The sequence below is a fragment of the Leiobunum rupestre genome, chromosome 3 (assembly GCF_980474605.1).
Source record: "Leiobunum rupestre chromosome 3, qqLeiRupe1.1.hap1, whole genome shotgun sequence".
NCBI lineage: Eukaryota > Metazoa > Arthropoda > Arachnida > Opiliones > Sclerosomatidae > Leiobunum > Leiobunum rupestre.
In genome coordinates, this window is record NC_143386.1 from 43,718,953 (window position 1) to 43,743,252 (window position 24,300).

The 24,300-nt window shown below is 36.3% G+C and overlaps 4 protein-coding genes across 6 annotated transcripts; 2 read left to right on the forward strand and 2 right to left on the reverse strand.

Moving 5' to 3' along the window:
- Positions 1–8,843: 8,843 nt before the first annotated feature.
- On the forward strand, positions 8,844–13,312 carry LOC149951856 (uncharacterized). Its single transcript, XM_090168305.1, has 8 exons — positions 8,844–9,056; positions 9,174–9,235; positions 9,318–9,450; positions 9,645–9,789; positions 9,853–10,024; positions 11,061–11,238; positions 11,299–11,435; positions 11,502–13,312. The coding sequence occupies exons 1-8, from the start codon at positions 9,026–9,028 to the stop codon at positions 11,673–11,675; spliced, it is 1,032 nt and encodes a 343-aa protein (XP_090024431.1). The 5' UTR covers positions 8,844–9,025; the 3' UTR covers positions 11,676–13,312.
- On the reverse strand, positions 13,305–14,937 carry LOC149951857 (E3 ubiquitin-protein ligase CCNB1IP1-like). Of its 2 annotated transcripts, none has more exons than XM_090168307.1 (10): positions 14,779–14,937; positions 14,686–14,701; positions 14,548–14,619; positions 14,413–14,483; positions 14,279–14,353; positions 14,103–14,217; positions 14,007–14,027; positions 13,730–13,942; positions 13,608–13,658; positions 13,305–13,532 (listed from the first exon to the last, which is right to left on the reverse strand). In XM_090168307.1, exons 1-10 carry the CDS (start codon positions 14,839–14,841, stop codon positions 13,408–13,410), a joined length of 822 nt encoding a protein of 273 aa, XP_090024433.1. In that variant the 5' UTR covers positions 14,842–14,937; the 3' UTR covers positions 13,305–13,407. The 2 variants fall into 2 exon arrangements, with proteins under 2 accessions (XP_090024433.1, XP_090024432.1); XM_090168306.1 differs by having other exon boundaries at positions 13,602–13,658; positions 14,779–14,930.
- A 72-nt stretch (positions 14,938–15,009) lies between these two features.
- On the forward strand, positions 15,010–21,463 carry mxt (Eukaryotic translation initiation factor mextil). Of its 2 annotated transcripts, XM_090168308.1 has the most exons (16): positions 15,010–15,095; positions 15,512–15,703; positions 15,777–15,920; positions 15,994–16,166; positions 16,230–16,414; positions 16,842–16,903; positions 17,055–17,126; positions 17,585–17,645; positions 17,711–17,765; positions 17,831–18,154; positions 18,595–18,651; positions 18,713–19,000; positions 19,053–19,158; positions 19,532–19,599; positions 19,744–20,055; positions 20,117–21,463. In XM_090168308.1, exons 2-16 carry the CDS (start codon positions 15,544–15,546, stop codon positions 20,228–20,230), a joined length of 2,181 nt encoding a protein of 726 aa, XP_090024434.1. In that variant the 5' UTR covers positions 15,010–15,095; positions 15,512–15,543; the 3' UTR covers positions 20,231–21,463. The 2 variants fall into 2 exon arrangements, with proteins under 2 accessions (XP_090024434.1, XP_090024435.1); XM_090168309.1 differs by lacking the exon at positions 17,055–17,126.
- LOC149951859 (F-box only protein 22-like) lies at positions 21,352–23,122 on the reverse strand. Its single transcript, XM_090168310.1, has 5 exons — positions 23,106–23,122; positions 22,715–23,004; positions 22,429–22,654; positions 22,106–22,367; positions 21,352–22,045 (listed from the first exon to the last, which is right to left on the reverse strand). Exons 2-5 carry the CDS (start codon positions 22,985–22,987, stop codon positions 21,460–21,462), a joined length of 1,347 nt encoding a protein of 448 aa, XP_090024436.1. The 5' UTR covers positions 22,988–23,004; positions 23,106–23,122; the 3' UTR covers positions 21,352–21,459.
- Between the last annotated feature and the right edge of the window lie 1,178 nt (positions 23,123–24,300).

Consider the following 24,300-nt stretch of genomic DNA (forward strand, 5'->3'; position numbering starts at 1 on the left):
TCCAATAATGCAGCTTCATTCGACGCCCATTTCCTTATTTCAAATCCTGCTTGAGATGTAGCTTGAATGATTTCTGACTGAAGTCTTAAAACGTTCTCAATCGTTTCGTCTCCTGTCATTAGATCGTCCATGTAGAAGTCATTTTGTAAAGCCGAAGATGCCAACGGAAGTGTCTCTTTCACGTCATGGCCGAGTTGCTTCAAGACTTTAGTTGCTAGGTATGGCGCTGATGCGGTTCCATATGTAACCGTTAGCAAACGGTATTCGAGCAAGGGTTCGTGTGAGTTGTTTCGCCAAACAATTCTTTGAAGATCGGAGTCGTCTGGATGTACTCTAATTTGACGAAACATTTTGGCAAGGTCTGCTTTCATTACAATGCGATGTTGACGAAAGCGAATAAGGAGGTTGACCAAATCATCTTGAAGTTTTGGCCCCACTAGCAGATGATTGTTTAGGGAAACTCCAGTTGTAGATTTGGCAGAGGCGTCGAACACTACACGAACTCTCGTGGTGGTACTGTCTTCTTTGAATACCGCATGATGAGGCACGTAGTAAGATGGATTGGTTTCGATTTTTATTTCATTCGAGGGAATGAGTTCCATATGTCCAAGGGCAATGTATTCCCCCATGAACTTGCGGTACTCCTCATAGAGATTCGGGTTAACACGTAGACGTCGTTCTAAGTGAGAGAATCGACGGATTGCCATTTGTTTAGAATCTCCAAGTTTTGGTGCATCGTTTATCTTTGGTAATCGTACAGTGAATCTTCCTGTAGAGTCACGTGTATGTGATTCTTCAAAGTTCTTTTCACATTGAATTTCTGTTGGAGATAGTATTCTTCGAGGCTGGATGTCTTCTAGCTCCCAAAGATGTTTCAAATCTGCTTCCAATGTACAATGGTGGACCTTTATTTTCGAACTTCTTCCGGCCATCAGCAATGGACCGGAAACTGCCCATCCGAAAAGAGTATTAAAGGCACCTGGAAGACCTTCTTTCCCCTTGCAAATGCCATCTTGTAAGAGCTCTAGATACACGTCAGCACCTAGTAAAATATCCACTTGTCCAGGGCTATGAAAAGTTGGATCAGCGAGTGTTAAGCCTTTCAAGTGTAGACAATTTCCAGGATCGAACGGACTGTTAGGTAAATAATCCGTGACCTTTTTCAGGACGATTGCCTCGACGATGACCTCCGACGTGTTAATGATATTTGACTGAATATTCACCATGACACTGCCTTGAGAGGTGTTCATTCCGGTTGCTCCAATTCCGTCAACTGAGACGTTGAAACGTGTTCGCTTCAATCTTAGTTTCCTCGTGAATTGTTCCGTGATGAAACTGGCTTGAGAACCCGAGTCCAGAAGCGCTCGGGCTGGATAAAGTTGCTCGTCAAGTCCCTTGACTTGGACCATTGCGGTTGCCAAGATAACTTGGGTTGATCCAATTATTTCACGAGATGGGCATGAAACTACACCGGAGGTTGCCTTCGTCTTCGTTAATTCCTTCTCTTGATGTAGAAGTGTGTTATGTCGTGCGTTGCATTTCCTACAATGACCAGATTTGCAGTCATTGCTTTGATGACCGGTTCGTAAGCAATTGAAACACATGGCACTCCTCTTGACCATGTTCCAACGCTCGTCCGAAGATGCATTCAGAAAATTGGTACATTTGTATACCGAGTGTGTTTCGTTGCAAAAGTGACACGTCTCGCTCAGAGCACCATGATGAGCCTTTGTACTTGGTCTCTGATGTAATGGAGGCTTCGACTTGATTGCAGTAGTTGTAGGCGGAGCTGCTGCTAAGGCTCTGGCCCGTTGTTCAAGAAATGTAACGAGATCCTCGAAAGTTGGTCTTTCGGTCCCCCTCAGGGAAAGTTCCCATTATCGGCGAGATTCTGAATCCAGTTTTTCCTTTACAAGATGAAGTAGTATGGAGTCCCAATGTTGTACTGGTTCTTTGAGAACCTTGAGCGCCCTTATGCATTCGGCGGTGGTATCGATGAGCGTTCGTAAAGCGGATGAAGATTCTTGGATGACGTTAGTTTGACTGAAGAGACGTTTTACGTGTGCATCGATGATTTCCCGGGTATTGTTGAACCGATTGTTTAAGATATCCCAAGCCTCCAGATAGTTAGCGTCAGTTACCGGAATAGATTGAACTAGGAGCGCTGCTTCGTTTCGTAATGATGACTTCAAATACTGAAACTTCTGAGCTCCGGTGAGCGATTCGTTGTTGTGTACGGTGGCCGTGAAGAGATCATGAAATGGAAGCCAATCGACGTAACCACCGCTGAATGATGGAAGTTCCAGCTTAGGTAAACGTACATCACTAGCTGGTCTGACTTGTCTCACTGGAATGTTTGCTGCTCTTTCATTTGATTCAGTGACGAGTAGGATTGTCAGATCTTCGAGTCGAGCGACTAGAGGGTTGTATTCATCTTCGTGATCCGCGAGGTCGTCGTCGTCGGGATCGATATTTGCAACTACGGCATCGTGAACCTCATCCAAGTCTTTCGATAGTTTTTCCACCTTGTCTACATACAGCTTCAAGGCGACGTCAGATAGATTCGTTGCTGTTTGACCCACCGCATTTTCAATCCTGGTGATCTGTCCCTTGATAGCTGCTCTTCTTCTCACCAGAACATCCATGATGACTTATGTTGATTCGTTTACGATCGGGATATGATCGATGGTTTAAACGGTTTCCAACGGATAATCCACGCTAATTTTCACTGTCTCTCACGGAAAGATAGCCGATTCGATGATTAGTTGAGGAACATAATCAAGTTGACGAATGTATCCGGCTCGACGGACCAAAAAATGTCGTGAACAGCGAAATAAAAGACGCGAACTTTTCCGACATAAAAACCGGTAAACCTTTTTCCTCTTATTTCAAAACAGAACTGGCCGTTAATTTATTTTTACACGCGCAAAATAACACCTTTTTTAACAGCAACCAAAAACTCACTTTCACGCGCGCGTGCGCTATATAAAGATTTGAAAACGAATATAGGTAGATGTACTATACAAAATTACGATGTGTACAACCGAACACTCCCCTTTTCCCCCATGTGATAATTACCGTGGTACCCCCTCCCCCTTTTTCAAATGTGATAATGTCCGTAGTACCCCCTCCCCCCTTTTCCCATGTGATAACTACCGTGGTACCCACTCCCCTCTTTTCCTGTGATAATTACCTTGGTAATCCCTCCCCCCCCCCCATTTCCCAAGTGATAGCTACCGTGGTATCTCCTCCACCATTTTCCCCATGTTACAATTACCGTGGTACCACCTCCACCCTTTTCCCCATGTTATAATTACCGTGGTACCCCCTCCATCCTTTTCCCATGTGATAATTACCGTGGTACCCCCTCCCCCCGTTACCCATGTGATAGTTACCATGGTACTCCCCTCCCCTTTTCCCATGCGAGAGTTTCCGTGATACCCTTTTCCCCGCAAAAATAACTCAAAAACTCGGAGGCGTCCCAAACCCATCTGTACTCCTTTAAACCCCCCCGTATCCAATGGCTGATCATGGACTAATTAACAACAGGGACGGTCCAGCCCGGGGAAAAAGTAAAAAGAACAAGCATCGACGCACTCTAGCGGTACTCGCGGGCATAACAGGAAATGCTTGTATAGGCTGGTGATTCAAAATAGGCGGGGGGAGTAAAATAGGGCAAGAAGCTTCCTTGGAATGCTTGGAATTTAAAATTTTAACCACGAGATTACCATGCGGTGCTAATATTCTAGTCTTTTAAATGAATCGTCGTAAAAATTTAGAATGTCTAGCTTTTTCAATCGTACAAATAGTAAAATATTCTGCTTACCGTCTGAAAGCAATTCCCAAATTTGTTACGGTAATTATTATTATTCATAAATATAAATGATTGTACCAAGGCTTAATAGTTGTTTACCTTTTTTTTGATGATGAATAATTTGAAAATTCAAATCACAACCGCTAAAACCGTTAAAAATCTGTTTCCTGTTTATGACGTTTGAATCACCAGGTTAAAAAATATTTGCCTGGCAACGCTGCTGAACGAGTTAACACTTTTATTTGGGGTCTTTATAGGGAAATGTTATAGATCTGGGCCGTACCTGTTGTTAATTAGTCCATGGGCTGATTTACTCTCATGACGAACAAATAAAAATACGCTCGTCCTTGAGTCCCGATTTACAGTGCGAAATTCGAGCCAGTGCGTAATCCGATCCGAAATTTCAAAAACAAACTTAATGACCAAAATATACTTGACCTAATATTAAGGCGAAGCGCAACGACCACGGGTTATACACATTAGCTACGTTCACACTAGGCACTTTGGAACCGTTTTAAAACGGTTTCGAATGATTAATTTGTAAAATTTTGCTTTCTAAAGTATTTATCGTATGGCTATTAATACAGATAACAACGAAAATATTCAATATTATCTTTCGAAACCGTTTAAAAACGGTTACAAAGAGTCTAGTGTGAACACGGTTAAAGTATCTAGTGTGAATACGACTTGAGTCGCGTTAACACTAGAAACTTTGACGAAAACGGTTTGAAGCCCCTTGAATCGATATGATATAATGAGAGAAATGTGAACCGAGCTCGAAAGAGCTATAGATTTTCGAAAAACAGTCAAATTAATGAAATATTAAAATGACAATCACGATCAAATCTCATGAAAATTTGAAAATCCCCATCAAACCTCATAAAAATTTCCAAATCCTTATCAAATCTCGTTAAAATTTCCAAATTCCTATCAAATCTCATCCAAATTTTCAAATCCCTATCAAACCTCATTGAAATTTGCAAATCACATATAAATTTTGGAAATTCTGCAAATTTTGTAAATTTATGAAATTTCGGTCAAATCTTCAAATCTGGATGTCAAGATTTGAAGATTTTCAAATTTCGTACGCATTTTAGACGAGTGTCGGACCCCTCGATTGTCGCCCACGAAAAAAGGGAGAGGAGGAACCTATCTATTTTATATTTTTAGGATTTAGCGGGGTGCGTCGGCGCGAAAATTTAAAATTACACTACGAAAACATAACCCCGAAAAATGGAAAACCCCGACTTGATTTGCGACAGTCGGGGTCGGGGTCGGGGTCCCCGTACGAACACTAATTTCGTTATTTGTTTCTTATTACAAGGAGCGTTCGCCATCATTTAACCAAGATTTAACGATAGTAATCGGGTTTTTCCATTTCAAAATACGCAGTAGATTAAACCTTGGATAAAGGAATTCCTTTATCCAAGTTTAAAGATACATTCTGAACGAACCAATGGATGAAAGTTATGAAACAAAATTCGTGAAAAGTATTAATATCGTTCCGAATTACAACCTACTTTCTAAAATCTCATTTGCTTTCTAATACGCTGTTAAATCAGATACCTAAAAAACTAGTATACATGTATATTGTATAGAAAAAAAACTTAGTAGTATTTTCTTTGCTAGAGTTAAAGTTAGGAATTATTTTTTTTATAGTTATCTAGTAAAAACTCGTTGTAGATAGCTATTTAATTTTTTAAAGATTAATTTTTTAGTTCTAATTCTGTACTTTGCCGATGTTAGCTGGGAAGTGGTTTTTAATTTGAATATAGTTGTCGATTAGCTCTCGCACTGTCCACCATGAAACCTAGCTCTGCAAATTAATTCCAGACGCAGTTTTAGATTAAAACTTAGTTCTTTGTACAATGAGTATTATTATAAGTAAATGTAAATAAAATGTTTTGGTAAATTTATCACGTGTTCGAGCGTCTTTCTTGCGAGTGTCGTATTCCCTTCATCTACGAACCGATAGCTGTTGGAACCTTTAGATTTTTCAGTGCTCCGATATCACATACGCGTGTTGACAACACAAACTTTACCTAGACGAGATTCCGCGCCTTAAAATTTTCGTCTACTTTAAAGATACATTCTGAACGAACCAATGGATGAAAAGTTATGAAACTAGCTTTTAAATAAACATTGAAACTTATTTCAAGTCCTATTTATAATTCACCGATGACAAAATTCGTGAAAAGTATTATGACGTTCCGAATTACAACCTACTTTCTAAAATCTCATTTTTCTTTCTAATACGCTCGTTGACAACGCAAACTTTACCTAGACGATCAGATGCTCGGATATCTACAATCTACATGGTGCGGGAAAAATATTATTTTTGAATGTTATAAAGCGATAAACGATTTTTCAAGACGATTTTATATTACATTTAGGTTCATAAAAACGGGAAAAATTGTCAGCGGAATATTTATTATATCATTTGGTAGGTTAATTAACGTTTAATTATCGCCAACTTTACATTAATTTCAATGGGGTGGGGGGGAAAACTTTTAACAAGCTAAGCGCGAGCGCGCCTCTAGAGGCAGCGCAGATGGCGTTACTGTCGTTTTAGCCCAGAATCTAATCGGTACCTTGTCAGCCATTCGATTAAGCGTTCTAGTTTGTTATCCGATTTCTATGGTTATACACAGAGAAATTACCTTAGGCGAGGTCACCATGAAGGAATAGTAAGGGGGGAAATTATTGGTCTGAACTGGCTAGGCAGTGTAATTCCTCTTCCCTGTGGGGGCCGTTGAAATAAAGGGGGATATCGTGGTAGACTTTTAACACGTGACACGGAAAACTGAATTCAGTGTAGCCATCTATCGGACGGTGTTTATTCTGATTCTGAAAACAAGAAAAACGCGGGAGATCCAGGAGAAAATTAAGACAAGACTTGTGTATAAATATTAAATACAAGAAAACGTGAAAAGTTAACAAAGTATAAATAAGATATGGGTTAGTTATTTTCTTAACTTTTATTTTACATTAGGTGTGATCCATTATCATGAAAGATTCAAATTTACCACGCGATTTCCAACGGTTTTATATGTATATTCTTATTAATAGAGGACGCGATCTACCGATCGAGTGTAAAAAAGTCTACCACGACCATCCCCCATTTCTTCGATGGCCCCCTCCCGGCAGCGGCGAGTTGTCACCATAGAAATAGAAATTACACTAGAAGCACTGCCCTTTCCGCCAATCCCAAGGGAAACAGGCAAGCTAGAAGGCTGACATTAGGGTGGAATCGCGATGTACGCGCCATCTGACAAACGCATTAAACATTGTCGCCATGGCTACGACGCGACTTTCGAAGAGGAGAAAAAAGGCGATCTACTGCGTATCACGTCGTGCGCAGCGGCGATCTTTTCGTGTTTAAATTTTTGCGTCTAAAAGCATATCCGCAAACAAAAATGGTTAAAAACTGCGCTTTTTCACATTGCAAAGAGAGATCTGGGAAAGAAATAAAATTATCATTTCATACGTATGTAATATTATAGAAAATATTTTATAATAATCTCGGAATAAGACTTACAATGATTGCGCAACGTTAACGCGTGACTTTAAGGGTGACACGGTAGATATAGTAGATTTTGGAGATTTTTATGATTTTCCTAAAGCTGTTTAAATAACTTAATATAATGTCAGATAAATAAAAAAAAGTTTTTAATACGTTGCCTACGATCTGTTTTATGTTATTTCACGTGACCATATTTACTTATTTAGTTTAAATTGTTTCTATGAGATGGCGCGACTATCGTGATTCCACTCTTATGGCTGCCTTCTAGCTGGTACGTCCTCGCCCAATCCAATCGTGCTTCTAGTCTAATTTCTATTTCTATGGTTGTCACTACGGTGTTGGATTTAACTCCGCCTCGGAATTCCCCTCCCTACTATTCCTTCATGATGTCACGTTAGACCCGATTTCTGAAATATACTCAATGACCTAGTATTAAGGCGAAGCGCTAGGGAGACCTTTGGTGTGTACCTCCGTGTACCTTCCGCGACGCCACGTGAGAGGCGCGAATCAAAGTCAGAAAAAAAAATGTAGATGACCTAGTATTAAGGCGAAGCGCTAGGCATACCTTCGGTGTGTACCTCCGTGTACCTGCGGCGATGCCACGTTAGAGTAGCGAATGAAAGTCAGAAAAAAATGCGACGAAAGGGGCTTAGAGTTTTATTATATAGATACTCAATGACCTAGTATTAAGGCGAGGCGCTAGGCATACCTTCGGTGTGTACCTCCGTGTACCTGTGGCGATGCCACGTTAGAGTAGCGAATGAAAGTCAGAAAAAAAATGCGACGAAAGGGGCTTAGAGTTTTATTATGTAGATGCTATATAGGGTACGTTCAGAAACAGTCAACGAGAAAAAATCCGATGGATTTATATTTTCCACCGATGAGCTTTTTCGTCATAATTACGTCGTAAGTTGCTGAACGCTTTTATTCAGTCATCGGTGTTTTTTAAAATAGCGTAGCATTAATAGTAGTTTTACGTCAGTAATGACGTCAGTTATCGGAAAAACCGACTATCTCTTTCGGGGACTTCGGTGTCTCACCGGTGACTATCGTGACGTCAATACCCGAAATTAAAATACCGTTAAGTAAAACACCGGTGTCAGCGGTGACTCAGCGAACTCACCGGTGAGCGTTTCTGAACGCAGCCCTTGTATCATAGATAATTTAAACTCGTACCCTAGATTCGAAATCACTCTCTCGCGCATTGCCGATAGCGTTTACCCCCTTCCCGCCGGAACTCAGAAAAAAATCGCTCCATGGTTTGCACCTTACCGCAGCCGATGGAGCCCGATTTTTCTGAGGTCACGTGCCGGAAAAGGGTAAACGCTTCGTAACAAAACCGTCAATGGGAAAGCTCTCAGTATTCAAATCTAGGGTACGAGTTTAAATTATCTTTGATAGTATGTCGATGAAAATATCGTACGTTCCAAAAATTAACTCGGAATTATCGATGTATACAATAAGTATTGTACGCCTGGCAACGCTGGCTGTAGGTCAAAGGTAAAGGTCACTTCGCGGGAGATCTCTTTAGGTGTGAGTCACCTCGTCTTCTGGCGCCAGACAATTTGGCATTGGCTATTTTTATACAAAGATGATGGTAGATTTTCATACATCTAATTGAAAATAATAGAATTTAGGTATTAGCAATGTATATTTTGCGCGAACGAGAAAAATAATTAGAATAGAAGATGGGCATGCCTTTAATGGATCCTTCTAAAAGTAAGTTACGTAAACTACATTTATGAAAGCTAAATTGCAATATTTTGTAACATTAAGCCTGGGCTGCAAAATGAAAGACCAGTTACTAACAGTGTTTTGGTGTACTGCTTTATTCAGATATTGAAATTTCAACTACAGTTAGCCCATCACCTCAGACGTATCACCATGTGGTGGTTCAGGTAAATAAATATATTTCTATTTCAGGCACAATAATTTTCGTGCACTTTCTCATCTTGATGATAAACTCTATTATATATGTAGCAAAGTGTCACCATGCTTGCCTATATGGATAGATCCAACAGAAACGGCACTGATATGTCTGGAATATCAGAGCCCCGAGTTTTGCTTGGCTTCTCAATACACGACCTTCCTATTCTCATCGGTGCAGCTGCAGGTCATTCAATCTCGCTCAATTTGTTAAGATACGATAGTGCGATTATCATAATCTCGTTGAATTTGTTAAGATAAGATAATGCGATTATCATAAATTTGCGCAATAGAAATACATTTGATAGGAATTTGATTAAATCATCTTATTTCTGTTTAGAGTTATGATAGTTTATAATTATAAAATTTATATATTTTTAGGAGCTGTTGGACTGACTGTAATTATATTAATAGCCGTGATAGTATGGCATTGTTGCCGAGGAAGGCAAAACCGTGAAAAGGCTTACAGCGTTGAAACTATTGAAAGAGGCGCTGGGAAACAGATGCAACCAACGGTGGTTCACAGGTATCATAGATCAATATTAAAATTTTAAGTTGTTTCGAAAATTAACAGGATTTTGGATTTTAGCCCTCCGCCTCCTGCTTTAGTTCCTCAAAATGAAGGTTTTTTACAAAATGATATGGTAGTTTACGTAGGTGGAAAACCAACACAACACTACGAAACTCAGCTTATAGATTCAAATAAAAATGGGTTGAGACGCACTCAGTCTCTGCAATTCAAAGAACAAAGCAAACTCATAGTAAGATTATTTTTTTATTAATAATAATAATTAAGAGTATTATTTTGTCTACTTGTAGTTACAATTAGGGGTGTGCGAGTCCTGTTTTTTGGGTTTCGAGTCGAGTCCCGAGTCTAGTAAAATTGGACTTGCGAGTCTTCGATTCCAATTTTCCAATACTCGTTCGAGCCTTCGAGTCCATAAGAAGTTGATTTTAACTTTTTCGAGTCCAATTCGAGCCCTAAATTTTATACTAACCATTTGAAATCAGAAATAATTTTTAAATGATTATTGTTTGTCCTTAACATAAATTTATATGAGCCATTGCCAATTGGAATTAAAAAATTATATAAAAAAAACTTTAAATCTAAATTATATTATCAGAGATTTGTTACTTTTGTGATAAATATTGACTACTAAATAATATTATTCGTCATATTTTATCCAAAAACAAACAAATCTTGACCAGAAAAGAGAAACCTAAAATTAAGAACTTAACTAGGTTTGCTTCCACCTGTCCCCCTTAAAATCACTTGCCTGGAAAGCAAATACCCTGGTAGTAGGCCAACCCCTGGGGGCCTATTCTGTAAATATTCGAAATCCAATTTTCAATCGAAAACTAGATTTCGAACTTCGAGATCTCGACGAATGGTATTTGGTAAAGATTTCGAATAAGCATAAATCAATGCAAATTGTCGAAGTCGATCTCGACATGGTAAAGGGTATCGAAATCGAATTCCCATTCGAATGTTTACAGAATAGCCCCCCTGAACATGTTGGCCCACCACCAGGGTATTTGGGAAGTTAATTTAATGGGGGACAGGCAGAAGCAAACTCGACGGGAAATAGTGGACTCGCTGGGTATTTTTAATATTCTCGAGTCCACTCGAGTAATTTTTAAGTCTTGGCGAAGGACTCGGGTACCCAATTGAGTACTGGAAATATGATTTTCGAGTCCCGAGTCCGAGTCGGGTACTCGGAGTACTTGCAATTTTCGAGTACTCGCACAGCCCTAGTTACAATGTTTTGATGAAATCTGCCTTTTCTTATGTTATAGGTGAGAGCGAAAAGTACCAAATCAAGACCTTCTAGTCAACCGTCGGCATTTGATAAGCAACCGTCAAATGTATTGGGCCAACCAAACAGCGTTTCTGATATTTTTGGACTTCCTTGTATTCCAGAGTCTGATCGTAACAGAAATGTACCTCAGATTAGTCAATGTGCCTCATATTCAGGTATAAAACAAAGCTATTGTTGACCTAATTAACGCTTCTAATAATTGGCTTTATTTTCAGCTTTGGATGAACCAAGTAACTTTAAATACAGGTTGATGGCTGATCCCGGTGTCACCTTAAAAACACACAGCCTTCCTAATTGGGTTCGGAATCGACCTCTATCCACTGAAGATGATTTAAATGAACTTTACGCTAAAGTAAAAATATTACCATCAAAATTATATACTTTTGCCAAATTTTTTGATCAAATATATTTTTTATAGGTGAACTTTAGCAAGAAACGTAAGAATCGCATGGGGAATGATAGCGCAGCTGCCATTGCAATGAACAAAAACTGCGCTGCTTTCCTGAACCCACTACCATTCTTACACAAAGATACAGATTCGTTGGTTGATAATGAAGTTGTCGTGGTGTATGATGAGCGCACGTCACTTTGAGTAACACAGGTTAGATGGCAGTCCTCCTAATTTTTAGTTAAATTTAATGTCCTTTAGACTTTTACTGTGCACCAAAGAATTCTTTTAGCTATTTTGGAAGTTGAATTTGTTCAATTTTTGTTATCATTATGTTTTTATATTTAGTCATTTTATGAATTTCAATTTAAAGATATTGCTCAATTTTGTTCCCATTGGTTTTTATCCTGTGGCTGCTAATTTCAAATACAACGGATGAGCTCCCTAAATTAAACCGTGGCAGCTGTTTTCTATGGCCAAGGGTTAAGGCATATTAAGCTTTATATGGTCAACTGTTAATAGATATTCTAAATTTAATGATTTACACCACGTAATCCACAGTGATCAAATTGTACCATTCGCAAAATTAAAATAATACCCAAATAATTACCTGGATTATATTGTCAATCCAATTGCCTACTTAAATAAGTCACTTTGCATTAATGGGCAGATAATTCTAAACCCTTTCATATATTTTTAATTTAATCAATTAAGAGAGGTCCCATATTCGTTCTTTAAATACACAGTGAAATAAAGTCACAATTTTGGTTTATAATATATTTCAAGGAGAGAGAGGAAATATTTTACTTTTCCCATAAAAAGTCTAATTATAATAATAAATTCGGTTTGATAAACTGAATTGCGTATGCAGATACGTCTTAACTTATTACAATACATTGAAGATCTGATAAAAACTTTTTTTTAAAGATAACAAATTTATTTACTCGGGGGAAAAACTTTTCAATGATCAAATACGCGCATTGTCTTTCCAAAAAGTCATTATGGGCTTGTGCCAAAATAGCTGGCCATATTTTTTACTTAATTTCTTTGTAAGGTTGGTAATTAAATCAAATCTACCTGTGGGTACAATGAAATATAGTCATTGGTTAAAGTTTACATTTTGACCCCTTTATGAATATATATCATTAGAAAAGGATATTATTTGATTTTTTTTTCATATATTTTATGTACCGGTAAATTGCTTAGTATATTTATTATTGTGCCCTGTATTAACCTCAAAAATTACGTTAGTCAAGCACCAAGAGCTGTCTCTAGATTCCCTTTAAGTATCATTGAAATTTTGGAAATAATATGCTAGTGTCGCTTAGAGTAGAACCGCAATCACTCATTAAAAAGAAAATGAACAATGTTACATAATTTTGGGAAGAATGAGTGTTTATATATTTATGTAGAAAGTGTTTTTTATATTGCCCAGAAGGTTTTTTATAGAGCGCACTAAGTGTTTATTTAAATACGATAGGTAGCAGTTTTTATATCATATATTGGACAGTTTGTTTATATAAAATTTTTTAATTTATCTGGTAAATGTAAAGTTTTTTAAGTCTATATAATATTTCACCATGTACGTTATCACAATTTTATGTAATTTGCAATAGAATTTGTACGATTAATATAACTATCCATTTTTCATTATGAAATTTGCAAACCTCAATCCCAAGTGCTACTGTAAGTTGATAGAAATAATCTATTTCTATTTAATTACGGTGCCATCCAGCGATAGTGTATTCATGTTTCTAATGAAACGTTTGTGGTAAAAATAAATTAATATTTCAAGACATAAAAGTTTTTAATTGAAAAGTCAACAAATGAACACTTTATATATTTATAGTACAATTTTGAATGGTTATTAAATAAGCATAGTTGATAAATGAACCAAAACGTTTGAGTATATTGTATTAATTTTTAAAAGTATATATTAAATTCTCTTGGCATTGTATCTAACTTTGCGCTCTTTCCCCCCTATTGCATGTTGCTCTTCCATCAGTTGGAAATCTTCCTGAGCTGTTTGATAGGCAAATGGTTGAGTGACAGAATGATCAACTGAAATTTTTTTCATGTGTTAAATATTGAAGTTTAACATATTTTAAATTAATATTTATTGCATTTTACTTTCACCCTCAGTATCTTTCAATTCCATATTCGTTTGTTTTTTATTTCCCAAAATATCTACAAGGAAATAATACAAAATTAAGCTTATTTAATTGGAGTAACTACTAGTAAAAAATTTTGTTTATTACCTTCAGCGTAATTAAGTCCTAACATTGGTACTTGAGAAGGAGTTTTACTGGATCTTTGGTTTGATTTATTCTCTACCATTGCGGTTCCTATTGCTTTTCTTTTCATTGTATCAAACATAGTCAGCAACTTTTGATATTGTCGAGTTTTCTCATTCAGTTTTTCACTCATCTCATTTATACGAGTTTTTAAACTTTCATTTTCTTCTTTAGAACCTGTTTAAAGTAGTTCTTAGTACCTTTAAAGTAACTGGTTTCAAAATATACATTTTATATTAACCTTTTAGTTGTTTTTTGCATACTTTTTAATTTTTTTGTTAAGTGAAATTGCTCAGTGAATGATTATATTTCTAAATATTATGAATTCTAAGGATACAGCCTAATTCTAACTTATTATTTTCAATAACTGTCTCATATTGTTGGCGTTGTTGACCTATTTTATCTTTATATCTACTTGCATTGTGCTTTTGAATGTTTAGTTCATTTTGCATCTAAAGTTTTGGAGGTTTTACTTATCTTTCTATTATAGTTTTTCCAAATTGTTATATCTACTTGAAAATTCCAAAATGCCAAAGCCCTAGTGCTTATTTCCAAAATAACATCCGGACGCAGACCAGCCAAAATCATCTATTTATTACTTATAATAAGTTTGTTTTCGATTGACTAAGGTATGTTTATAACTTAACTGATTTATATTCCTCCGAGGGATTTAAATCCACTTGAATAACATCAAGCTTTCCTGAAATAGGATTTTCACCTTGATAATGTTTAAAATTTTAATGATTGTCTAAGGTGTTTCACATTTTAATTGTATGGCTTACAAGCAGGACAAGTAAGAAAGCCATTATTGCTTTGTTGGAACTCCCGACTTCCATCTTCATTACAAAAGATATCTAAGCTTCCATTAAGTACTCCGAAATTATTTTTAAATTATATAAAAATTTTGCTTTAAAGGATACGGGAGCAGGATGTAACCTAAGAAAAAGTGGGTTCAGTAAATAAATTTTGTTTATTGGTTATTTAGTTCATCTATTAACTATAATATAACATACATAGGCTAAAGTAGAAAGCCTTTTTCCACATTTACTAAAGTTGCAAATCAAATCGCCGTCCATTTTTATTAAAAAAATGCTTTGTTAAGAAACTTCCATTTTCATCTTTTGAAAAACCCGCAAATTCTAAGCATAAATTTAAACCAATCAAAGGCAACGAATAAAATTAAAGAATAAATATGACGTAGCTATCTATTACTGAAAATACATTTTGCGTTTATCTGCCCATTTTTTTCACTTCCAGTTACAGCATAGCAGGCGAGGACAGGGAAGAGCGGGCTAAAATTGACTGGTTTGAAAACGGCGATTACGCTCGGGTAATTGTGTTTTCTTATTACGTTTTATTTAAATATAATCATAAATTTTAAACGACTGTTACATTTGATTGATATACTATTGCATTATCAATCAGCAATAATCGTAGTGACATCTCTAAGTCTAGTTCTATTAACCAGCCTTGGCTTCTATCTAGGCTTCAAAAGCTTAGGCTTATTACCTAATTTTTTAGTTGTCCTCCTACATTGCATTTGTATAACTGTATATTCAAAAAGTAAATGGCTAAGCCCTAGGCCATTAACCTCGTTTACAAATTCATCTTGCTGACTTACTTTAAAGTTGTTATTATTTCTTATTAATATGCAGCTAGATTGTTAGAGATGCCATTGGAAAACTTTAATAAATTTGTACTGAATTATTAACTGTTTTTAAATGTAAAAAAATCATTATTTTACAGCCAGATACCCTGACCTCAGCCTTATTCTAATAATGGCCACTATTGTAACAACAAGTAAAGCTGGGAGTGTTCGGAATGCCCGAAAGCCAGATCGACCAAGACCCTTAAAGGCATCGGTTTCTGAAACTACGATTGAGAAAATTTCCCCTACTTCTTCCACTTTCGAAAGTGTTACGATTAAGAAATCACTTGGTATGGGCTAATGAATGATTTGAATCTCTAAATACGCTTGTTGTGTACTTTTATTAATACATTTTAATTATAGTTCCTGATGATATAATTAAAGAATTGGCAGCTTTAAACTTAACAATAACAAATGGGAATTATGATAAAAACACTAATGCTGCGGTTGTTAAACTATGTAGTCAGCTAAAGTTTTGGGGTCAACAATTAGAAGAAAAATACAAAGGTACAAATTTAGAATCTGAGCCAAGAATTAAAAGAAAAAAACAAAAGTGAATTAATCTTATTTAATGTGTTAGAACAATTGGATCGATACTTTGAAACACTTAGGAACGCATCCAGATCGGAACTTTTAGGGCTACATGCTCGAACTCACTTGTTGGAAGTCATTGAACTTAGAGCTAAAGGTTGGAAAAATGATATGATGCTGGAGACTTACTATAAACAAAAGCTTTCAGATATTAGCAACATGGTAATCGTTTTTTAAAAGATTACATCTCTTTAAAATGTTGATAATTTTTAAAAAATTTCATAGCCTAATACAGGATATTTTGGTACTGCATCTGGCCTCATGACTTCCGCCACCTTACCCGCAACATTTAATCCAAATCAAACACCGATATTATCACCGACACATGTTCTCAGCCATTCTAGCTCTCAAATTACTCTCTCACCTGGGGAGGTTTTGAAAAATTCTGGAAAATTTCCTCATCCTACTAAGTAATTATAGTTTTATTCCTTTTCTCAGCTTAGCTTTGACAGTTTGAACCTTTGTGGTACCTAAGTGCTTGCATTGGCGTATCCCAGTGTGCAGTATTCCGCTCCAAACCTTTTCTTATTCTTGATACAAATTAGAAAGGATTGACAAAAGCTGAATTGCCTTATACAATAATGCGAACCTAACATTATTAATTCAGAAATTACTCCTTTTTTTTAAGTTGCGAATCTATGCCTTGATTCTCTCTTCAGCTATGCTTAGGTTCACCTTTTTCTTAGCTCGACTAGGCTTCTTTTCCTCATTTCATTCAGCTCACTAAACTTGGTTTACTCTTTATTAGTTTTTACTTGTTATATTTTTCATCAGTTTTGTTTGATGTGTACTCTGCTATTTGTCTGATGATTAATCAAATTTATGTTATTTATTTAGAATTCCCGGGAAGAATTTTTTGAAAGATGAAGTTGTTATCCGCAATTCCGATTCTGGAAAAGGCAAGTATTTAAGATATGATAGGGTTGAGAATAATATTAGGGGAAGTGATTTTGTTTGGGAAATTATCTCCGTTGTAAGGGATACTTTAGATTTCTCTTCTTCCTTTTACCTATTTATCATTATATACCCATTGTTGGTTGACTTTGTCAGTGATGGGAATCAAGGGCCGACGAGTTCACATGATAGAAGAGCTCAGCGATACCGTCATTTCATTCCAAAGAGGTGTCTCTTTCTTACACCATGTTTCAGAGAGGTTTTCTTTGGCATGCCCTACTATTCCCTCTCAATCCCTCGATAACTCTTCCCTAACTACCTACAACCTGGCTGTGTTAGATGTTAAACTTTAATTACTAGAGTGATTTTGCAGTAGTTGCCCGAAGAAATTCCCCTAAAAATGTCTTGAGTAACCTGTAGAAATTAGCTTTTTGCGTTGCATAACAATACTTGTTTTGAACAAACTAAGCATAACTGTGTGCCTTACATTCTTTAAATTGTATTAAAAGGATTGCATGATTGATTTTAAGAAGAGTTAATTTGACTTAAAAAAATTATGGAAAAAGTTAGTCAAAGGCAATATGAGTTGCTTTTGGCTGAAGTATTTTATTAAACATAACTTCTTAGTGACACTTTTAATTTTATATCAGTTCTAATAATATAATTTAATTTTTCAATTGTTGCAGTTGGACCCGGAACAAGAGACAGACTGGTTCAAATAATTGGACCTCAAGCAGAAAATATAGAGTATGTCATGAAATTTCCAAGCCTTGGACATTTTGTATTTTAAATTTACTTATTTCATACTTTAGTTCAGCCAAACTCTTAATTGAGGATACTATTAGGAGAAATGCATCTCCAATTAGGGTACATGATCATATTACCTACACTTTGTGAGAGTTTTTATCTGATTTGAGGGTTTTCATTTGCAGGAAATGCCTGAAATGGGTATCGCAGGTTTGGTGGCCAGTGATTCGTCTACGAGTTTAAACAGCACTGCTTCGGAAGAAAGTTTAGGCAGTAACAGATTTCAGCATAACACCTCGAATGCTCTCTACCAAGGAACGGCTAGTAGCTCTCTAGTGACGAACACTACAGAGCTAGCTGGACGACCAATCTCATCTCAAGAAAACAAAAAGAAACTTCTCGTTCACAGTCACAGCATGAGTGATACCACGATTGGAGAATATTCTTATACTGTAAATGTTGGCATGGATGTGTTGAAAATATCAGGAACTAAAGCCGAGGTTGTTAATGTAAGTATTAACTTATAAAATAGTTTTTTATTAGTGTTTTCCATTGGTCTGCTCCGAGCGCTCTCTGATCGCCCTGAAAAATGAAATGTTTTCCATTTGGGAAAAAGGAGCAGCTCCGAGACGGATTTACGTTTTCTGTTGCTCCCTCACGAATTGATCCGATCTTCCCCGTAATGGAATACGTACTTCATATACTTATGCTTGAGTTTCGGAAGATAGCAGACGATACGCCGCTCTCTTAAAAATTTGTATTTCATTGGGTGCAATTAGATTGGTCCTCCGAGCACCTCTGATCTAGAGCAATGGCGTGGGAAACCAAACGGGTCACTCTTGGAGGGGTTTAAATGGAAAACGCTATTATTGCCAGTTTTGTAGTCTAAAGCTTAAAATTTGGTTTTAAACTTTGGTATAAATCTCATTTAATTTTTCAATATTTTCAGAAAGCAAAATTAGTTTTGGAAGAATTTTTTGCTGGGGAGGCAGAGTTAGAAAAAAAGGTTTATTTTAAATAAATTTATTCCATTTATTTTTGTCTAAGTTCATAATTTCCATTTTAAGCAAAGAGAACAAGAAATTGCTCTAACAGCAACTTTAATAAAGGCTTCCAGCTCCACTCTTGGATTAAAACAAACTCACCAAAATTTTGTTGCGCTAAACGAACAATATCCGAGTAACATTTATTCAAGAGGATCTGAAGTTAAAGCTGCTGCTCTTAATAGAGGAAATAGTAGTGGGTCGAATGGTAGCGGGTCAAATGGTCTTGCAGCAACTAGTTCCAGTGAGGAAGAACGTACGGTTAAAGCGGGAGAAAGTAGCCCCGATGAAGAAAACGTGGCCCAAAACAGAGTAAGCCTAGTTAGCTTTGACTGTTTTAATATTATATGCGTTGTGATTTTAGGTGAGCTTCCAATCGATGCAAAATGCTGAGTTAAGAAGATCAACATCGATAACAGGGTCAAAATTTTCATTTCAAAATTTGCCAAACACAGTTGGCCAAAATCAAAGTAATATTTTGACGCTCGTAATATTTAACAGGGCTGTGTGAGTACTCGAATTTGAGTCAGTCGGGTTTTCGAGAATTTTTGTATTTTTTAAATGATCAATTGGAAATTTTAAATTAGCCACAAATTTAATAATTTTTTAAAATATTTTTTTCTGATTTTAAATGGTTAGTATAAAATTTAGGGATCGAATAAGACTCTTAGAAAATAAAGATTCTAATTGGCCTTGAAAGAGTTAAAATCCAGACTCGAATGAGTATTGCAAAATTGGACTCTGAAGGCTCGCAAGTTATATGTTCCAAGACTGAAACCTAATAAACAGGACTCGCACGCCCCTAATATTTAATTCAGAATTTAAATTCCTTTTATTTTTAAGATGGTGCTAGTGTCACGATTGTTAGGCAGCCAATTTTTCCAAATAGTAAACCTGAAGATTTAATGAGAGTAAGTATTTTTCATTGTTAATAATAATATTAACCAGCTAGGCTAATACCCAAGGCACCACCTTATGCGACTTAAAGCCATTAATTCAGGTGGCCGAGTTGTTCATCTTATCTCCATTCCTCATTTTATTCTTTTCCTGTAAAGACTGAGGAGATCACAGACCCAGCTTCTTCAGCAGCTAAAAATCGCAGGGCTAATTTCTCTCAGAAAACTAATTCAGGGGACTCTTCTTCCAAAGAAGATGTTTCTAGTCAAGATAGGCAGTTAAGAAGTCGATCAAAATCGTCACCAGAGCTGGAGTACTCGATGGGAGTCCCGAAATCTCAAAATGAATCGAGGATCTGTTACTCAAGGCAGTTTTTATTGGACTGTGCCAACAATCCGTTGTGCAAAATGCTTCCTGTTCAGCCTGATACGTTTTTGGATCAGGCGCAAGCTCAAAACATATTACGAGCGGTAAATTATTGTTTGTAAGTTCCGCATTCCATTAAATACTAAAACGATGTTCTTCTTTCAGGAACCCATCAAATATTTTGATCCCGCAACTTATCCTGTACCTGGGCCATCCACTTCGAGATGGAAAAACTCTGTTAGCCCTCCCAAATCAGAATCCTTTGATGGTGGACTTTAGTAGGACTTGTTAATACTTTTAAAAGGTTGTAGGAACGGGGGACTTTAAAAAGTCACAATACTTTTTTTACGTATATACCAAAGGTGGTATGTGGATTATATACTTAAAGGGGTCTTTTTAAAGAGTGTATAAAAATTAACAAAAAACGTGATAGCCATAGCTGTATAGTAACGTAGTAGTCAAATACAAAAAGCCAGTTCTAATAACAAATGAAAAGATGATTTAGAGTGTTATTATTGAAATATATAGTAAATTTAGTTTAAAATTCTAATGTATAGATATTTAAATACTTAGTCAAGAAAATATTATAGGTTTAAAGAAATATGTAACTAGTTTGTAAATTATTATGTTCAAACCATAGAATTGGGAATAGTACCGCTAGAGTCGTGGTTTCGCGAAACATTCTGAAATTTCGATACCCCACACCATGCCGTCAATTCTATCATTATACCGTGGCGCCATTTATCAATTTCAAAGTGGAATATTGAAAAAATTGTTTTTCATAGAATATAGTTCCCGCCGCTAACAGCGGATGGCACCACTGACAAATGATAAGAGTTCTCAATTTTTAGAAATTTGTTTCGAGGAAGGAAGGTTGAAACTGTAATTCTAGTGGTACTATTCCTAATTCAATGGCTCAAACCTAGATTTTCTAATATTGGTTTTATTATTTTCTAATGATCTTCGGTAAATATTTTACCCAAGATTGCAGTTTGGGTGTATCTTAGCTCTAATAATAGCATCTTAAAACAAAATTAAATTTTTTACGCAAAGAAAGTCTTTGTGTTATCTAAGGCTGTATACCAAACTGGTATCAAACTCAGTGCAAAAACTCTTGCCCTTTTTACGTATTGTCTATTTTCATTTCGAAAAATGGCCTAAAATATCAAAACCATGGAAACATTTGGCTATCTAGAAGCGTGACCTTTTTCTGATACGGGAAAAGTTGGTTAACAACTAGACTTTAGTTCTTAGTCTTCCGATATCTTTTGTTGAATGTTTTTTAACTTCTTAACCTATGCGGCTCTTTTTAAGTGTTAAAGACATTAGATAAAGTGCCTTAAAGTAGAAAGAATCTCCCAGAAAATTTGGAAACAAGGAAAATATTTCGATTTTGGGGGGAGAAACTTCTGATGTTTATTAGATTTTTCTTGGAATATGTTGCTTGTTATTTTTTTTTTTTACAAATGTCTTTAGTATTAACAAGAGCAATAAAAAAATTGACAAATTTAACTTTCATTCCATGTTAATATTACAAAGACTGATGTGAAACAATGAGTGTATGAGACATCTCTTTTTGTTGCGGACGTAGGGGTTATTTTTTTGTTAGGAAGATAATCTATCCCAAACTCTCCATTACCAAACATGCCTACTAATTTAACACCGGGGAATACGCGTCTAAAACAATTTGACTCTACATTCGGTTCACCAAAAATCTCTGAACCTCTGGCGCAACAGGCAAATAAAAATCCCAAGGTTTTTTGCTTGAAGGTTATCCCATTCTTTAACTCTTGCAACTTCTCAAGAACGTGTCTTTCAGTTTGAATTTCAGGCGGTACAATGACCGAAGCAGCTTCAATGTCTCCAGAAATAGCTATGGCGGTTCCCACAGCGCAAAATTTTGTTCTGTTGTTTTCAGCTTGTTTGTAGTCTACAACATCCGCTACACCACCGCCAAAAGCTACATGGTAATTGTTCTTTTTTAACAAAAAATCAATAACCCCTCTGGTTAAAGATCGGATGTAGCCTTGTGGAAATTCGCTGACCAAAAGTAGAAGACACTTTATTTTAGTGTCCAGTGGTATTTTGGTAATTCTGTAAAATAAATTGTATTATGATTTGAGATTATATTTGTGATGAACAATTGATTTTTACTCGTAAACTTCTTCGTTCGTAAGTGCACTTTTGGCTTGCGCTTTGCCATCCGATGATCGTTTTTGTTTAACACGAAGTGGCATTTCAAAATGATGGAATTTAATCCCAGGTAGGTTCTTAGGGAAAAAGACCCCAGATATTGCAGCGGATTTCTCTACTTCGTAAGGCCAAATTCTTGAAATGGGAGTTCCAATGACTCCTTGCGTTGCGAGGCAAATGAATGAACTTTGTTTTGGCAGATATTTGGTTATCCACTTCACTTCTATAATAAATTAAATGAAGTTAAGTAACATTTTCTAATTTGGAGTGAAAAGAATAAATACCATCGGTAATTCTTTTTCTCAAGGATTTGTCATTATTATCAAACAAAAATTTGCATGTGAATAAGATTCCTAAATGTGGTTCTATGCTAGAATTTCTCAGAGCGTGGCTAAATCGAAACAGGAGCTCCAGTGGTCTTTTGCATACGTATTCCTTATGAGTCTCAGGGTCAAATTGTCTGTCTACCGTTGTGATGTGACGTGAATGGCGTTTGTCATTGATTGAAACCTTAAGTTGGTAAATTCATATAGTCAATATCATAAATTGTATATACCAGTTTTAGCAAACCTGGAACACTAAAAGTGGTGAGCGACGTTTTTTCTTAATTATCTGAGCAATATGGGACCACATTTTGCAGACTCTAGCGCATTGGTTCAAATCTTGGGCTTTCATGTTTATTAGAATTTTTTCTATTACGGGAGGTGTGGATGACAGAAATGCACCCATCTTTTCATCTACTATTGGGTTGCACTCTATCTCTTGAGCTTCCGACGAATTTTCATCGTCGGAAGCGGCAAGGTTATCACTGTTACAAGTGTCACTTGAAGAAGAAGAATTCATGATAGATTCATCCGAGTCTGATGAAAAAGAGGAAGAAGAATTCATTGTTTATCAATTATATTAGCGTAAAATCTCAAGTATATTTATATTTCGACGTATTCGTAAATTTAGTTAATACGTAACACAAACTGCAACAAAAACTTCACCATCATAGGCCATCACGCACCTATACGAAAATTATTAAAAATAGATTAGATAGATGGCGCAGATAATCGCCGATTGGTTTTCTATGACATAGGGTGAGAACAAGGTTCATAAAACATAAATACGCTAATAAGGGGTGAGAATAGAGTGTTGTCGTCTGATACGATTTTGAAAACTTGTAACGTCACAGCTGTAGTGTTAATAGTGGCCGCCATGACAGTTACCGTTTTTTATCAATAGGCAAATTACAATGGTGACGTCGCAGGGTTTCAGACGACAACACTCTATTGGCGGTGTTTTTGAATTTTGTCGAAATATTGGGGTCGTAGTTATGTTTATGAAAATTTTTGTTTTAAACAAAAGAAAATAAGTTTAAAAGTTAGGGTTTTAAAACTATTCATAAATACAGGAATATTCCTTTTTAAAATTTCACCCCGCGTTAGTTCTATTCTTGCTTTTTGGCGTCGTCATAATTATCGGTCACAACTCACAACAATCAATTAATTTAATCAACAAAATATTAATTAGGGTTGACATATTATAAAGATAATTTGAAAAATCTTGTCCTAAATTCAGATAGCTCCTCCCCTTCCACCAAGTGACGCCGCATAAATTATCTCTTTCGAAAACAAGCAATTCTGTAGCCCCACTTTCAAAATTCAAACGATTCTGTGGCCCTTTAAGGAGTACTTCTTTAACTTTAAAGGTAAATCTTACTTCCTTAATCCCCAATCCACATACTGACTACAGATGCTCTCGGTAACCATTCATATGAGTCATTTCGCGTTGAAACTTCGAATTTAACTGATACCCTGCTAGATTTCATAATTCCCCCACACCCAGAATTTCACAAATCACATTTCAATCTATAATTTTCCAAATACATTTGTATAACATAGTTTGCATCCCTACGTCATCAATGACGCAGCATGAAGGAATAGTAAGGAGGGGAAATTATTGGTCTGAACTGGCTAGGCAGTGGAATTCCTCTTCCCTGTGGGGGCGGTTAAAATAAAGAGGGATTAACTGTTTGGACAATATTAAGAAATGGATTTTAGTTACTTTTCGGTGAAGACCAGATTAACGAAGAAAGATGCAATGGGAGCTACCCCAAGGTTGAAATTTGAAGCTCACTAAATAGGCACTTTAATAAAACATCTTCCAGGAAA